We start from the raw sequence: 17,576 nt of genomic DNA on the forward strand, positions 1-17,576 counted from the left end.
GAGCTGTATAGATCTTCCAGGGAGGGAAGAGGGCAGTTAATGATCTGTGATGTAGCCTAGGCTGGGTTTACACATATCACACACGCACTACACAAATGTGTTCAACAAGGCGGTGCAATTCAGATCTATGCAATTAATAGGGTGAAACTGAGAAGCCAAAATATGTCAGGGCTGATTAGTTCACCAGTCAGAAAGGTATTAACTAATTTTTGTTTTTCTTTCTTTCTTATAACTAATGCAAAGAGTAGGCTAATGGGCCTATGCTAGCCTACCTGAGAAAATGCTTTGGCTCAGTCTGCAGGGGAATTGTTGAATTGAGCTGACCATCTGTTGCAAAGCAGCAAATACTCCACATTATAAGCCCCTACTTCAACCTATGCCTACACTGGTCTAAGTTGGTCAATATTATTAGCTTAAAGCCGATTGGAGAGAACACATTTCATCCGATCTTTGTAACCCCAACCTGTGCATGGCGTACAGTAGCCTAAGCAATTTTGTACTTGTAGGCAGTGGAAAGTCATTATGTAATTCAAGGTCAGATACAATTCATGGAGAGGTTTTGAAATGTTGAAACCCTGCAGAGAGGAGGAGCAATTGAGACCTTGATGATCAGGAGTGTAGACTGAGCAGAGATGAGTGCAGGCCTATGCATGTGTTACATCCGATGATTGATGAAAGGTAATCCGATGGTCATAAGGGATGCGATATGGATGATTTTCTGGCGATATTTGATATGCCAGTATTTTTAAACTAATTTTACACATCTTTCTCAAATTCCCTTTAAGGATACCCTGAAAATCCAGAGTTCTTGCGAGAGCACAGTTGGAGTTTTCTCTGCGAGTCACTCTGACAGCCATGATACTCAGTCATACCCACCCATGCCATTGGCGGGCCAGAGGCGAGCTAAACAGACGATGACAGCACTGCTGAAGTCCAGAGTCAGTCAGTAAACAGTGATCATAGTGTTATTGTGCAGTGATATCTCAAAAGATGTAATATGCAATGTGACATTTTCAAATAAAAGTAGATCTATTTGAACAGATCTAAGATGCTTCCTCTGAAAAAACAGGTTGTGCCAAACGTCTTTCCAATTCATCTGCAGTAACAGTACTTGCAGAAATGCAGATAATAGGCTTTAACTCCCACCACAGCCAGGTCGTAGTTCACAATCCATTGTAAAAAAATAATGAGTTGGGTTGGGATAATTTGGTGCGTGGAGGAAGTCAGGAGCTGAGATCTCAAGCATCATGTCCTCGCGTTAAGTGGGTTCAGTAGGAAGTGCTCAGCGCTTTGTTAAGTACAGCTGCAGCAATCTTTGCACTATTTCTGCCTTTGTGCACCGACAGCCTGATCTCACAGCACGTTGCTGACAGATAACGGTCGAGATGAAACCACTGTTCTGTGCCTTTATCTTCCTGCTGGTATGCTGCATTGTCATCAATGCAGATGAAGTTAAGGTAAACATAATAAAATATATCATTTTGAGGATTACTTTAAATAATACTGTTTATGCTGTTAGTTATTTGCAATTAATCTGTAGTCTACTCACTGCTAATAACAATAAACCCTTTAAATCGTACATCTTTCTCAATTTATGCTCTATGTGTACAATTAGGCAAAATATATATATTTTAACACTCACCAACTGGCCTATATCTTTTCATAGAATGTTTTAAAACTTTTGAGCATCTTTTTGACATTTAATCCAAACTTATGGACTGTTGAAATAGCCTAATGATAATTAATGTTTTATTTTAAAAGGCAGGAAATGAGACTTCTACAAATTCTAAGGTATTTATGCTTTTTCTTAATGTTAATCTAATCCAACAACATTGGGCCATCCATGAATAAACATGAATAAATAAATAAATAACAATGTTCAGCATTAAGCTCTTTGGATTGTTCCAAAAGCGGAATTTGATCCAACACAAATCTTTATAATCCTATGTGAGAAAGTTAAAACATTTCTAAGATGTATGAATAAAGTAACAGGATCCAGGCTGATCCGTGATGATCATATCAAAGTCAAATTGGATCAAGGCCTATTCATGGGTTTCATCAGGTCCCTCTCCACAGATGTATAAAATCAAGCACCTAAATTATGAATGCAGACTGCATGGTTCTTGATTAATAGCCTACTCCTGAGGAAAGGGACCTGATGAAACCCATGAATAGGGAGGAGGACCGCAAACTTTTGTGAGTGCTCAAGACTGAATGTTATGCCAAAATGTAATCATTGCCCCCATATTTTGACCACACAATGTGCCTGAGTGTGTCCACCTAGCTGCAGTGCATGTCTTAATTTCCACTGTTTCATGAACAGCTACAGCATAGAAAACCAACCGTATCTCTTGCCATGTGAAAGATTTAACCTGTTAGGCTTGTCATATTCACAAGAGTAATATATAGTCATAGTCTCTGCATTGGGGGCAGGCATGGTGTACTGGTTAGGGGAGGGTTGCCGGTTCAATCCCTGACCAGTCCACCACGGCTGAAGTTACCCTTGAGCAAGGCACCTAACCCCTCACTGCTCCCCGAATGCCGCTGGTTGGGCAGGTCAGCTCACTGCTCTGGGTTAGTGTGTGATTCACCTCACTGTGTGTGTGCTGTGTGTGTTCACTAATTCAGTTAAATGCAGAGAAACAAATTTCCCTCACGGGATCAAAATAGTATAATATATATATTTAACCGAATTAGTGAACACACACAGCACACAGTGAAGTGAATCACACGCTGACCCAGAGGAGTGAGCTGCCTGCTGAACTAGCGGCGCTCAGGGAGCAGCGACGGGTTAGGTGCCTTGCTCAAGGGGAGCAGTGAAGGGTTAGGTGCCTTGCTCAAGGGGAGCAGTGAGGGGTTAGGCGCCTTGCTCAAGAGCACGTGGGGATCGAACTGGCAATCCCCCTGTTCCAAGTTTGAAGCCCTAACCAGTAGGCCATGGCTGTCCCAACCTATAACCTGTTGATAACTTTAATTGCAGATTGTTTGTATATGTTAAGACTATCACATCTGACAATTTGCATTATTAATGTATTGTTATGTGGACTTTGAAACAGACAAATGGTGCCAGCTCTATGGATGGACTATGCGTAATACAGTTGCTGATGGCCTTGATTCCTGCTATTCTCTGCCAAGCGTTTTAGCACTATTCATCACCCAACATGAATCATGGAAGAAAGCACTCCTGGCGTGAAATAGTGGAATATAGGCTAGCCTACATCTTTGGATCATGAAAAACATGAAGTGTCTGAGACAGAACCTGAGACGGAAGACACTGGCATGTAGTAGGCTAAAACAATGGTCATAGCTAAGTTGGATCCATCAAATGACCTGAAATTGTAAAACCACAGCAGATGAATAAAAGTTGTTTTAATTACATAAATGACTCCATGTATTTGTATTTCACTGAAAACTATCACTTTGTCAGGCTATTGGGAAAGTTGACTGTAGGCTACCCCCACCCTGTGGATTCTGCTTCAAAAGAGGATATTGGATGACCTGCAACTTTGCATATAGGCCTGCTAGGCCTTCCTTGGTTTTATGACAAACCTGGGTGGAGTAAACTTAAAACCCCAATGGTTTTATTCTAGCAAAACAAACGTAATTTTTTTACCAGTTAGTCACTCGGGTACACCTGTTATTAAAGGCAAGATAAGTCATTGTGTGTGACGTCACGTTTGTCTAGACAATTTTTTTGGATACATTTCGTAAACGCTTTTGTCCAAAACCAACCAAAAGTCTTCAGCAAAAACTTAAAATCCTACCTGTTGCAAGATATGTTTGTGGCGCCTGCTGTTCGTTTTTTAAGAATTGAATCTGAAGGATCACCTGGATTTTCCAGGCTAATAGGCCTACACAGGAACAGAGATTTTTCACACTTGTTCTTATGGCAGCCACATTAGACAAAGGCCAAGAGCATCTCCCTCCAGACACCACCCATGATCAACTGGGGAAGGCAGCTCAAGCTTTGCTTCAGTGCTGGACTTCCCAGTGGTGATTCTAGAGATTTTTTAACAAGGGTGCTAGTGGGACACTGGTGGCATCTAGATAAACAGAAACAGGCTCAAGTTGTTAAATTAGCACATGAGTAAAACCATGCACCAGACATAGGCCTACTCATAAATTGAAGGACAAAGAAGGACAAAGATCACATCTCTCACATCAGCTCTGAACAAACCCCGTTCAGGAATTAGGCTATTTGAGCAAAAGTGGAAGTGTGAAATGTTTCATTTGCCAGCGGTTCTTAACTGGTCTGGTTTTGGAACCCATCATTTCACATGTTCATAAAGTTATAGCCTATATTTAGCGTTCAGGCCAACGAATATGGTGAGGTAGCCTACATGGTAAGACACGTGTTACCTTTCAAAGTAGCCTAGTTTCAACAGGTTTGTCTTTGACAGGGGTGCGTTGTTTCCATGTGCACCCCACACATTCTGTCTGTTGTCCTCATTTTACGTGATTCCATATCTAATCCTACTAAGGGTTGCAGTCAACTTGCATTTAAAATGGTAGCCTATCTTAAAATAATGCGTAGGCCTACTTTTGTAAAATTCGCTCCCTAAAATTATATATTAGGCCTATGACCTGTCACATAAACATTGTCCATGCCATGGCGATGACTGACATAGGCTAGGCTACTAATAAAGTCAAAATCAAATAATGGTCCAATATTAATCTGATCATGTAGGCTTAGGCTAGCATTTTAAATGGGCGATTCCCCGCGACCCACTGAGATCAGTAGCCTACCACAACCCACTTTTGACCCACCAGTTAAGAAACACTGGCCTAAGCTATGCAAACTTAAAAAGCTTGAAAAACTATCCGCTAACAGCAAAAAAAAAAGAGTACACAACCATTCACAACTCTTCCTTTGCTCTCTGCTATTTTGAATAGGTCAAAGGTTATCTCATCTCGGCAACTCGGACATCAAAATATTCTACGAGTTGCCCAATGGAAAATACCACATGAGAGGGTAGCCTATTCATGTGCATTTTTCATGTCGGCTTTTGGTATTTACCATAGCACATGAAGGCACCATTAAATTCCTACCGGTTGCAAGTTATGTTTGTGGCGTCACCTGCTGTTCAATTTGAAGAATTGTTTGCCATTGCCGTAGCCTACTCCAACCAGTAGGCGGCGCGCAAATGTTTGCCGGGAAGCTCTCATCATCCACGAAGAAGAACTCAGGAGGAAGTGGACGTCATTCTTAGTGACAAGTCTTGTGAGTTGTGTGTTGTTACTTATCATTTCGAGTCTTAGAAACAAATCTAAATGAAATCAATGAACAGATCATTTTTTGTTGTCTATCTTAATATGTAATGTTGCTCATTGTCAGCTAACACGTGGTCCATTTTATTAGACCAAATGCTTAACGTTAACTAACCCTAGCTGGCTAGGTAGCCATAAACTGAATAATAGCTTCATTCATAGTGTAAACAGTTCGTATCAGCTAATGCACACTAATTGGTGGGTCTTTAAGCGCTGCTGTTCAGCCAACAGAATGCATGTCGTTTCATATTGTATTACTGTCTCATAGAATGGTCTTGATAGACATCGATAGCTCACAGTTATGAATGTGACTGGGTTTACCCAGTCTGTAAAATAACATCACAGTAATTAACGTTTTAAAAGTTCACCTGGAACAACAACGTTGGGGAGAAAGGTCGGGCAGACGAACCACAAATGAATACAAATGGCAAATGTGTTCTCATGTTCGTCTGGATTCATCCAGGCTAGTTGTTTTAACATTAGCCAACCTGTTTTGCTCACGTCTTTTTTGTGATATTATAAAACTAGACTAACGTATCTTTGCTATAGTGTGGGTAGCCAACACATGATTGGTGTACTGGCTTTGTCAGCAGAACACAGGTGATCGCGTTTTGGTTTGTGACAGCCACCACCATAGCCTATGGCCACCACAATTAGGCAGTAGGCAGGAGTCCTTGACAAAAGGTCCGTGTATCTCAGCTTTGAGTTCGTATTGACGTTGCATCAATCGTTTTTTCTTTACACAGAAGCCTTTAGATGTCGTGGATAAGAGAAGGAGATTTAAACCTCATCGAGAGGATTTCGGCCAACATATTGAAGGTAGCCCTTTCACCTGTTCCTTTTCCAATCTATCCGACATATACTATCAGACTTTCTAGGTTGCTATCGTGAGTTTATATTATTGTAAATATTTTGCAGTTGTAATATATGGAATAGTGCTTGCATGCTATTGTTGTTACTAGCAGAATGGTCTTGGCAAATATTCACTCTTTTACAGGCGGGACCAATTCCCAAACATGTTGCCTTCATCATGGATGGAAACAGACGTTATGCTCGCAAACAGCATGTTGAGCGGCAAGAGGGGCATAGTCAAGGCTTTGAGAAACTAGCAGAGGTGAGGCTTTCAGAGGGAAATAGTGCCACTTACTGTCCAGCCGAAGACAACGTTGATGCATGTTACTATGGGTGCCTCTCAACATGCCTCCTCGATCCTCGATGCTCGATCCTCGAGGGGCGTTCCCACTGATCTATAACTAACACTGGATAGACTATCCCATTGTTTCCCCCCCATCATTCTTTATGTAGATCAGTGAGGATCGAGGCATCGAGGAGCGAGGGAGGACGTATAAACGCTGCATGAGAGGCACCCTATGTGTGATCCAGATAATAACAGAACCCCTGTCTGTGCTTTAGACTCTGCGCTGGTGTTTGCGACTTGACATCCGTGAGGTGACGGTGTACGCCTTCAGCATTGAGAACTTCAAGCGCTCCAAGGATGAAGTGGATGGTCTGATGGAGTTGGCAAAGCAGAAGTTCACCCGCCTTCTGGAAGAGCAGTACGTTTAAATCTTCCTCTGTGGGGAAAATGGGTCCAAAAGAGAGAAGTGATTTGGCAGCTGAGGTGCTTGTAAAGGAAGCACTTGTTATGTAGGCCTTGCATGATGATAAATTAAAAAAAAAAAACTACATTGTGGCAGTTGGTGACCGCTTGCTACACATGCACAGACTACCTGATTCAAGTGCACCAAAGCTTAAACAAGGTGGAATCTTTCCCCAAACGTATTTGAGAAAAATATGCGTAGTGATCAAATTCTAAACGCACAAGGAGGTGTTATATTAAAGCAGCACTAAAGGAGATTTGCTCTCTGGGTCCCCCTACAGTTGAGAAATGCAATAATAATGTTAAATATTTTATGTGTAGTTTCTCATCGTGTATACCTATCAACGGCATATTTGAAAAGAAATCTTCACGGAACCTTTCTGGAGATTTGAGTTTTAGGTCCACGTCTTAGTTGAATGGGCTTCACAAACTATTTGAGGAAACACTACTGCATTGCTACTGCATCAAGGATCCACCGAAATAAGCAGCCATTATACCCTGTCACATGATGCCCCAAAACATGGAACGGAGCTGTAGATCTCCGATAAAAAGGGTTTGAAATGTTATGCTGCCTTGTGTGTAAAACTTTAGGAAAGGGCTGCTCAGCAGGCGAGAGGAAGATGAATATTCTTATTCAACGACTATTTATATCTCAGGGGTGTGGGGGATCCTGATTCAGAGATGTGTCAGAGGTTCTAAACAGTCAGAGGTTCGTAAACTCTAGCAATGAGTTAAATATTATGTCAAGGTGTGGATTCTGGATATAGGAGTAGTGACATGTTCCAAGTTAAAGTTAACCATGCTGTGATATGCCTCCTGTGATTTCAGAGAGAATCTTGAGAAGCATGGCGTATGTATACGGGTGCTGGGGGACCTGACCCTCTTGCCATTGGACCTGCAAGAAGTCATTGCCAAGGCAGTGTTGGCCACTAAGACTCATAACAGGTAGGCTGCTGAATCTCTCACTCGCTCTCTCTCTCCTAATATTTAAAGGGAGACTATGCTACATGTACTACGTCCCGGTGGCACAAAACTTGCATGCGTGGTTTTTCTGCTCAGAGGCGCTAGCGGGACGTGAGACAGCCGCCATTCAACCCGAAATGAGTCAAATAGCCATAATGACTCCGAGGCTCATTATTTAAGGCAAATTAAGCTAAAAACATGCATAGTTCACCTTTAAAGAGGAACTATGCCGGATTGGCGATTTCATCTCTGGTTTCGGTTTCGTTTTTCGTTTTCGCTCGTTTTATGCTTGCATATTTCTCTGCAGAGCTTCCCAGACAGCTTTAGCGTATGGGTCATTCCGTGTCAAATCAGACAAAATCCAGGAAAATGGTTGCAGCACCGACTCGGATTTTCTTCAAAGTTTGTCTACACAATGTTTAGGTTCCATAGCTAAAATCTGTAAAATATTTTTGTTCAATTCTATTGTTTTCATTGTCTTTTTGCCCTTGCCTTTTTACACTCTCTAAATGACCTGATCTTGGAGGCCATGTTAAGGTACTCATATCTTAAAAAGTATCATTCCTAGCCTGACTAAACTTTATAGATTGGAAGACAAGTATGTTCTCAGTAAGATTCAATGATTAAATGTTTGTACCACAGTCTCATTGGTTGTACAGAAGTCCCTAGTTTCTGAAAAAACATGCAAAAAAAGTGATATTGAGGGTCTCAAAACTTTTTTATTGGGACACACCTGCCATCAATGAGTCTTTTCTATAGAAATATAATCCTTTGTTAATGTTGTCCCAAAATGTGAAGTCTCCAAATCAAATGAATTTGACAATAATAAGGATAAAACAAGGCATGTTTGTATTTTTGTGTCATTTTCATGCAGCTGAAAAGCTATGTGGGGTAGGTAGTAGGATCATGAAAATCTATGTGGAAATAGAAAAGTATATGGACATGTAGTGTGTAAAGTTCTAATATTGCATCTAAGCCCCGTTCACAGAATAAATGCATGTAGTTACAGGTGTTTTGGTAACACCAGAATAAACATTTACAATAAAAAAGTGAAGTTTGGCACCACCCTCTGGCGAAACAGTAGCATTTTGCTACTTTTACAAGGCATTAACTCTGGTAGCTATTTGAATGGAATGGAAAGGCTGTATTTTACTTCTCGTATTCAAAAAGAAGCATAAATTCTGCTACCTTGAAATTGAAAAGGATACCAAATACACCGAATTATGTACTTGAAATTATGCTTTAACCATTAATCTAAAATAGGCCTTTAGTTGGTGGCTGTGAAGTTCTCAAAGGCCATTTGAATATCTTCATACGTCTTACACTGTTCAGAATGCCACTCGGGCACCGCAGCATAATGTGCAGTTTGGGCAATATGTGTCTATGATGGAAAATGGTGGGTAGGGTATGCCTTGGAGAAGTCAGAGGAGCTGGAGGACTACAAGGTCAAATTCCTGCACCCCAGTGGACCAGCTGCCATTCATGTGCTGTGTGCTGTGCCAGCCCCAGCCACTACCAGGACAGGATGGCAGTCCTGGATAAGAACACGTATGAAGATATTCAAATGGCCTTTGAGAACTTCACAGCCACCAACTAATGAAAGGCCTATTTTAGATTAATGGTTAAAACATAATTTCAAGTACATAATTCGGTGTATTTGGCATCCTTTTCAATTTCAAGGTATTAGGAATTTCTGCTTCTTTTTGAATACGAGAAGTAAAATACAGCCTTTCCATTCCATTCAAATAGCTACCAGAGTTAATACAAACAGTCTCACGGGCGTCTGTCAAGCTTTACATGATCACAGCCACGTAGGCTATCTCTATAACGAACATAGCTAAACGTAAGGACAACGAATTCTTACCTTATGGTCAAGTTATCCACAGTAGGTCCACTTATTTCCGTCATGCATTCTTCTGGATATGAGCTAGTGTAAAGCTTGCCATATTCTTCTATCTATCACACAGGTCTGACTAAATTAAAAGTTCCAGAAACACTTTGTAGGCTTAGGCTTTACCCTTACGAACCGTAATCAGCATTTTCTGGCATCCATCTAATACAATAATGTTTTAATAGCTCAAAATAACGTTTAATTCTCGTCGCAAATCAAAATTCCAGCTCTAGCGGTTTTGTACAGCCTACAATTTAACACTCTCACTAACGTTAACGTTGTTGATATTTCCTTAATCTCCCAGTAAAGTGACCAGTCTAACAATTTGGCTCAGTAGCCTAATCTTAATGAGATTGATTCAATCTTTACTATTTCTTACGACAAATTCAATAGTGTGTTTGGTGGAACACTTTGGTGCATATTTAACTTGAACATTGAAACTGCACATAGGTGAACTTCAGTAGGCTACTAAACAAAGTGTCAGCGCTTGCAACTCTTGTTTGAATTTGGCAACTTAATTTCAGTCCTTTAGTGTCATCTATTGTCTTTTTAACTAATACAATGCTTACACAGCAACCTGTTTGCATTTACATGCAATGGTAATTCCTTCCATGGAATTACATTTTCTAGTTATGAGTTGATCTTCCACCCTAGAAAATGTGGGGAGGCTAGGGAACATATTTGTCAAGATATTAATGCCCAGACATGGCATGTGTTTTTCAAGCTGTAAAAATGAAAGAATTTCAAGGTCTAAAAAAGATATGAAGACAGATGATTTCCACAGAAATATTTCACAGGCCTTGGTTTTAAGACCCATTGATGATATACACAAAGTTTGAACATAATCTGAGACGGTGCAGCAACAATCTTATCTGATTTGACACGGAATGACCCATATATAGATATATAAATTGCAAGCGTGGTTCTTCTTGTTCTTTATGCGTCTCAGCCTTCCAGATGTAAACAGGGAACGATCGTCTCCTGAACAAGTTGCAAGGTTGCAATAGCGGATAGGGACACTGGGGGCGGGAGGAAATATTACTGTTTTCGATAAAACTGGTCAGTCAAGCAAAAGAACGATTTCTAAGCGATTTTATGACTATGAAAAAGTTGCATAGGGTCTCTTTAAGCATCTTATAGGACAAACTTTCACAGTAACTATAGTCTATAATCCTTTCCATAGCCTCTGAAGAATTGCCAGTAACTCAAGGTTATTTCCTATATTGTATTTGTAATTTTTGCAATGTAGTCTGGTAAATAGTAACTGGTCATGGTAACTGCTTCAAGCCTTGAGCTAATTTTCCGATATTCACAGATGCTTCCTGAATGTGTGCTTCGCCTACACTTCAAGACATGAGATTGCCAATGCAGTCCAAGAAATGGCGTGGGGTGTGGAACAGGGCCTCATCAGACCCAGGTCAGTTGAGCACCAATGTAAATGTAACGGCAAAAGAACGCCCACACAGCTACTGTACGATCTAATTTTCATAAAGCATCAACACATTAGTCATTGTTTGTCCTCAGCTTGTAAAAATGACATCTTTTTCATTTCCTGTGCACTGCATTATTTTGTTGAATTTATGTACTTAGAACGAAAGTCAGCACATAAATAAACACCAACACTCCTTAATTGTTGAAAAAAAAAAATGGCAATGACACCAAATGTATCAATGAATCTTATGAGGGAAAAATAATCTTAATTTACTGAACTTTTGATTGATACCTTTACTTTTGCTTTAATGTGTTACTCAACATTTAGTCTTTTAAGTGAACAGCCCATGATGGGCATTTCAATAACAAACTAACTAAATCCTGTGTTACATGGGACATGAGTGTATCTGATTTATTTGATGACACTTTTGTGGACCCTGGCACAAATGATCTATGAAAGACATTCGTATGTATCATCACACTAACCTGTGTGTGTGTGTGTGTGTGTGTGTGTGTGTGTGTGTGTGTGTGTGTGTGTGTGTGTGTGTGTGTGTGTGTGCGTGTGCGTGTGCGTGTGCGTGTGCGTGTGCGTGTGCGTGTGCGTGTGCGTGTGCGTGTGCGTGTGCGTGTGCGTGTGCGTGTGCGTGTGCGTGTGCGTGTGCGTGTGCGTGCGCGTGCGCGTGCGCGTGCGCGTGCGCGTGCGTGTGCGTGTGCGTGCGCGTGCGCGTGCGTCCGTCCTTGTGTGCGAGAAGTGATGTGTCGGAGGCCCTGCTGAGTCAGTGTCTGTATACCAGTAACTCCCCAAACCCTGACATGCTTATACGTACCTCTGGAGAGGTGCGGCTCAGCGACTTCCTGCTCTGGCAGGTAAGACACAAGCTCACTTCCTGTGTGAAACAACATGTTTACACTTACTCACCACATGAAATCTGTGTTATAATAGGTGGTTGCTTTTAATAAGGGAGGGGTAGGACACTGCTAGAGGCATGAATTGGCATAATTATAATGAGGGCTGTATGCATAATAGACATATATTTGTTGACTAACCCCACTTAAGTAAGGATATTCAACTGTTAACTTGCATGCTGTGTGTGTTCACTAATACACGGATTGGGATAAATGCAGACTCCGAATTTCCCTAACGGGATCAAAAGAGTATACTTGCTCGACAGTCCCACCTACAGCCGATTCCGGAAGTAAGAATCCAATACAATTTATCCATTGACAACTGACATAAAACCGTAACTGTCCATGGTAGACTTAAACCAGCTATGACGTGACTAAGCGATTGTTCATGCTCAAATAGATGGCAAAAGTCAATGGCAATAAAATAAAAGTTTTATTCACGATTTAACGGTAGTACTACACTACCCAACATCCTAACATGTAAAAGCTGGTAAAAGCAGAGCTTTTGATTGGTAGAGATTGCCATTGCCACGGGCAACATTAATTGCACTTTTCCTGCACCTGTCATCTGCGCTGGAAATCAAGAGGGATGCCAGAGCAGTCAGAACCGATGTGTGGCCGTCCAATAAAACACAATTTTCTCACCTTGGAAGTTGAATTTTCTCAATGGAAATGGTAGGAGGTTAATCATCTTCTTGTCTCAGATTAGAATAGAAGCATGTTTCACTATCATTACGCTGCAAAGCAAATGTTCAAAATTAAAAATGGCTACTGCAAAACTCATGGGATAGTAGTTGTTTAACTCGGAATTTAAAATATGTACACAGTCTTGTAGGTTTACCTTTTCTAGTTTTTCTGGTAGTTTCTTGCCCTAAATGATTTGTTGTATGAGTCACGTCGTAGCTGGTTAGCCTAAGGCATGGTCTAGAACTCTTTATATATGGATTTTTCCAGACGTCAATTGGATAAATGAATTGGAAACTCTCTTCCGGAAACAAAACTCTTATTGGAGGAGGGGTGGGACTGTCGATCTCTATTAATATCAACTGCTTAAAGCGACACTAAAGAGTTTTTCGTACCTTAAAATAATGTTTCCAAAATCATTTCAGTGGTTCATTAACTGGTAACAAGGTGAATGGCACTTCTGCTTTCACTTCGGGGCCCTCTATCGGCTATAACCGCACTATGTAACTTTAAGAGGTGGGGTAGTGTATCTGTAGTTTGACATCAGAAACTACAAAATTGACTTGCTTCAATGTTGCAATACATCATACTTTATTAAAATCATGCAACATATTCTACCTTGTGTGTGCGACAGAGGAAAAGTGCTTTAGTGTTGGTTTAATGGTTAATGGTAATTTCCTGCATATAAGCCGCATTGTGTATAAGCTGCAGGAAAGTGTTTTATGCAAGTTAAAAGAAACAAAACCATACTAACACCATATTAACTGGCCCCCTGTGTTAACCTCATAGCTGAAGAAATTTTGCAAAATCAAGCTGCGGCTAATAGTCTGGAAATTACGGTACCCCTTGTTTTCTCATTGGCAGTATTGGTTTTTCTGTCAATTTGTCCCACTCTGCCATCAGGCTATATTTCCCCTTGGGAACTAGCTTGACCTCTGTTGCTCCTTGGACACTAGTTTGACCTCTGTTGCTCCTTGAAAGCTACAGACACTGATTAGCGATGTAAGCTCAACCCAATAATTCAAGGCATTGGCAATCCACTTATCCTGCAGAAGAAGCTACGGCTAGCTTTGGAATTACTCCATTTTTGGAGCTACTTTAATTTTCCATTTTCTCGAAAATAGTTGCAGAGACATCATTATTAAATGGGCTATGGGAGTTTCTATGACATGAAAGAAGACAAACATGCAAGGATTTTAATTTCCTGAAAAAAAAAATAGTGGTGATCACATCAGTTACACTAGTGCAAGTTGCACAAGTGTCAGTAATTAGCACTCATCTCACATTTATAGCTAGTTTTTCACTCCCTTCTTCTTTACTGAAGGTATTAGTCAACATAAGTTGAACCCAGCCAACCCACAGGCAATATCTCATTCCCAACCAGTGGGATTTGATCCTATCTATCTGATCCTATTAACTAAGCTCATTCGTTAATCATCACCTATTATTTCTCTGTCCTCCATATGCTTCTTATTAAAGTCATAGAACTGACTCTTCCTGTAAGGTACATCAGAACAGCTACCTTGAAATCCAGTTTACAAAAAGTTGGGAAGCTGTGGAAAATTTAAAAATAATAATTAAAAAACAGAAAACAGAATCCGATAATCTGCAAATCTTGTAAGCCCATATTTAGTTGCAAAAAGAATATAGACAACATGTCATACGATGAAACCGACAAATTTGAGTATTTTATGGAAAATATGAGGTCATTTTGAACTATTTCACGCCCTGAAAAAGTTGAGAAGGGAGCAGCAAAAGGCTAGATTTTTTGTGAAATCCTAAAATAAAACACAAGGAGGAACATTTCACAACTAATAAGGTTAACTGGCTGCATGATAAGGTTTAAAAAAGAGCTTCCCAGAAAATCAGAGGGCCTGAGATTGGTGGCGATCTAGGAAGCTGGAAGCTACATCAAGGCGAAATTGCAAAGAGTTTGGGGATTTCATTATCTGTATTATTAAATAATCAGAGAATCCAGATAAATCTTTGTACAAGGTACAGGGCTGAAGAACAATATTGGATGACCGTGATCTTTGGGACGTCAGATGGCACTGCTTTAAAAACAGACTTGTTTCTATAAAGAAAATCATTGTATTGGCTCAGGAAAACGGGGTGCATCACAAGGGTGCATTAGTGCCTGTGGCATGGACAGTTTCCACATCTGGAAAGGCACAGTTAATGCTGCATGTTTTGAGCAACATGTGCTGCCATCCAGACAACGTCTTTTTCAGCCAAGACCTTGAATATTTGAAAAGTTAAGGTGCTAAAATGTAGCCTGGCACGCCCTCCCAGTGACGCAACGCCTTCAGGCTTTTGCTGCTGGTCTGGTCAACTGCTCATTGAGAAGGATTTCTGAGTTCCCGAAATCTGCGGAACTGCCCCCTTTGGTCGAGAACCAATCAACTTTGAGCAGCTCCAACGGCTCTGGGTAGAGGCTGTTCAAGGCAGCGGAAAGAGTGTTGTTATTGGTTTAAACTCGGCAATCCGCTTTCTGACATCTACCAGCAAACCGAGGCACTTAAAGGAGGCGGGTCAACCAGCGCTGGCAAGAAACCGTGTTAGCACAGGCTGTTGGTCAGACTAAAGTCTCGCAGAGCCTTTGAAAGTCGATGGTAATCAGGCTAGCTAAAATGGCCTTTCTGCGATTCAGATCGGTCACATTAGGTGCATCATGGAATTAAAAACATGATTAAGAGGAATCCAGACTGTTGACCAGCTGAAATCCTATGTCGATTAAGAATGAGACTACATTTAATTCTCAAAACCCCTGGAGCTGTTATGGTTATGGTATTTAATGGACGCTTTTGTCCAAAGCAACATACAAATAACAACAATACTATAGTTCAATTTAACAGTAAACAATTTAAAAGTTGGGGTTGGGGGGGGGGGCAAAATACTATAATATACAATCCATAATGCATAAGAAACGCTTAATAAAACTCTGGTTTTCAAATAGAACTCTGGTGTGTGCATCCTACTTCTATCAATGGTCCTTGAGATGCTTCTACAGCTTGATTGGCCCACCACTGATCCACAGACATCTCTTTATATAAGTTGATGGTGTATATGAAATGTAATGTAATGTAATGTATATCAGAGTGAATCTGTAGACCTGCAAGACAGCTTGAAAGGGTCTTGAAACTTTCCGGTTGCACTGTATGTCTGTTGATTGGTTGGTTAGCAGGACTATGCAAAAACTACTGACCCTATTTCAATAAAACCTGGTAGAAAAATGTATCTTAGGCCAGGGAAGAACCAGATTTGTATCAAATGCCATGGGTTCTTTCTTGGCAGAGGATCTGTTACAGATCCAGTGATCTTGACAAAGCTGTGAGCTCTGTTGAGTCCCGTGTTAATATACACTATGAATGTGTTCACACTTCCTCCCTTCCACTTGCCTCTTCCCCTGTAGACTTCGTACTCGTGCTTGGTGTTCCAGTCTGTACTGTGGCCAGAGTACTCCTTCTGGAACCTGTGTGAGGCCATCCTTCAGTACCAGCTCAGCCATCGCTCTCTTCAGGTAAAGTACATATTATCCGGTAAAACCTCTTTGATGAAGTCCAGGAGCCTGATGAAGTCCAGGGAACATACGCTGGCTATGTTCCCCTCAGAGTCTGTTTTAAGGCACTAGCACTTCTATTTCTACTTATATATGTTATTTTAGTTATAGTTTAGTTATATGTTTTCATGATATCTTGTATTTTAGTCTTGTTTAAGTTTAGGTATGTTATACTGTCTGTATTTTCTGACTGTATGCTCTGCATTCAGTCCTGAGCCCCACTAAATCAAATTCCAGGCGATGTTTCCCCGTATTGTCAAACCATCGACTTGACTGAGCTAATAGTGTTATTTTTAGGTCAGTGCCTTCAAATAAGACTACTTATGCAAAAAAAAAAAGCTATTCCATGAGTGTTCCTCTGAATATTTGTTTAAGTGAGCAGTGTGATTGAAAACCTCTGTTGTGAATGGTCTCACAGAAAGCACGCGAACAGCACAGAGAGAGCCAAGCTCTCCAGCAGCTGGAGGCTGACCGCACCTGTGTGGCCGAGTTGCTACAGCACCGCGGCAACGGCACGCCTGTGGACGCCCAGAGTCGTCAGGAAGTCCTGCATAGCTACACTGCTAGCCGGGAGGAGAGGGTCCGCCACTTCCTGGGTGCGTTGCAGCACAAGAGGGACACTTATTTCTCTGATTTGTGTAACCCTGCAGTAGTGGCTTAACTCTTGACTTCATGTCACACAGATGTTGTTTGTGATGGAGCAGAAAATTGATTTCCATATATTACTTTTTTTTTTTTTTTTAATTCACCAATCTTGCATATGTGAATAAAGAAGTTGTTATGCCCCCGTTTTATGGGGGTCTGAAATCTATTTATGTAAATGTGGTTGTCAGTCTATGCCTAGAAATGCTGCCATGTTAAGTGCAAATTGTTGTGAAAGTGTGGCGTTAAAGGGTCCTTTAACTGAACTGTAACAAAATCATTAAATACTTCCCATCTCCCAACTTCCCTTCTGTTATCTTATTAATAAGCGGTGTTATGGGGGCAAGATATGGGTTTCATACCAGGCCAATACACAACTATCAATCGTGTAGATTAAGTAAATCAAATAGTTGTGGTATGAAGTATTTTAAAAAATGACTAGGTACCTTCCTGATTTCTTACTAACTTCCTTACTACTTAACTAAAAACACATCTGTGACTATACGCAATAGTATGCATTCATTAAACCCGATCTGATGCAGACTGACGTTAACTATGGCTTTCTTTAAAAACACCTTTGAGAACATTGAGAATAGCCGAATGGCTGAAACGTCTGCTCACCCAGTAAAGAA

At 40.8% G+C, this 17,576-nt stretch overlaps 1 protein-coding gene and 1 long non-coding RNA gene across 3 annotated transcripts; both read left to right on the forward strand.

The window, feature by feature from the left end:
* Window positions 1-663: 663 nt before the first annotated feature.
* Window positions 664-3,382, forward strand: LOC134082641 (uncharacterized). Its single transcript, XR_009939645.1, has 4 exons — window positions 664-678; window positions 786-1,457; window positions 1,762-1,791; window positions 3,057-3,382. It is a non-coding gene; the product is annotated as an uncharacterized LOC134082641 (long non-coding RNA).
* Window positions 3,383-5,142: 1,760 nt separating this feature from the next.
* On the forward strand, window positions 5,143-17,246 carry dhdds (dehydrodolichyl diphosphate synthase). 2 transcript variants are annotated; one of them, XM_062538505.1, is made up of 9 exons: window positions 5,143-5,221; window positions 6,015-6,087; window positions 6,266-6,382; window positions 6,682-6,824; window positions 7,697-7,813; window positions 11,038-11,139; window positions 11,906-12,020; window positions 16,156-16,263; window positions 16,721-17,246. In XM_062538505.1, the coding sequence occupies exons 2-9, from the start codon at window positions 6,025-6,027 to the stop codon at window positions 16,961-16,963; spliced, it is 1,008 nt and encodes a 335-aa protein (XP_062394489.1). In that variant the 5' UTR covers window positions 5,143-5,221; window positions 6,015-6,024; the 3' UTR covers window positions 16,964-17,246. The 2 variants fall into 2 exon arrangements, with proteins under 2 accessions (XP_062394489.1, XP_062394490.1); XM_062538506.1 differs by lacking the exon at window positions 5,143-5,221 and adding an exon at window positions 5,295-5,466.
* The last annotated feature ends 330 nt before the right edge of the window (window positions 17,247-17,576 follow it).

The sequence above is a fragment of the Sardina pilchardus genome, chromosome 6, assembly GCF_963854185.1.
Source record: "Sardina pilchardus chromosome 6, fSarPil1.1, whole genome shotgun sequence".
NCBI classification, from domain to species: Eukaryota; Metazoa; Chordata; class Actinopteri; order Clupeiformes; family Clupeidae; genus Sardina; species Sardina pilchardus.

Excerpts from the sequence above, each read along its gene's own strand:
- dhdds (XM_062538505.1), top strand. The coding sequence starts at position 6,025 with ATGTCGTGGATAAGAGAAGGAGATTTAAACCTCATCGAGAGGATTTCG. Across the intron at positions 12,021-16,155 it reads GCGACTTCCTGCTCTGGCAG|ACTTCGTACTCGTGCTTGGT; the intron begins GTAAGACACAAG and ends CTTCCCCTGTAG. Across the intron at positions 16,264-16,720 it reads TCAGCCATCGCTCTCTTCAG|AAAGCACGCGAACAGCACAG; the intron begins GTAAAGTACATA and ends ATGGTCTCACAG.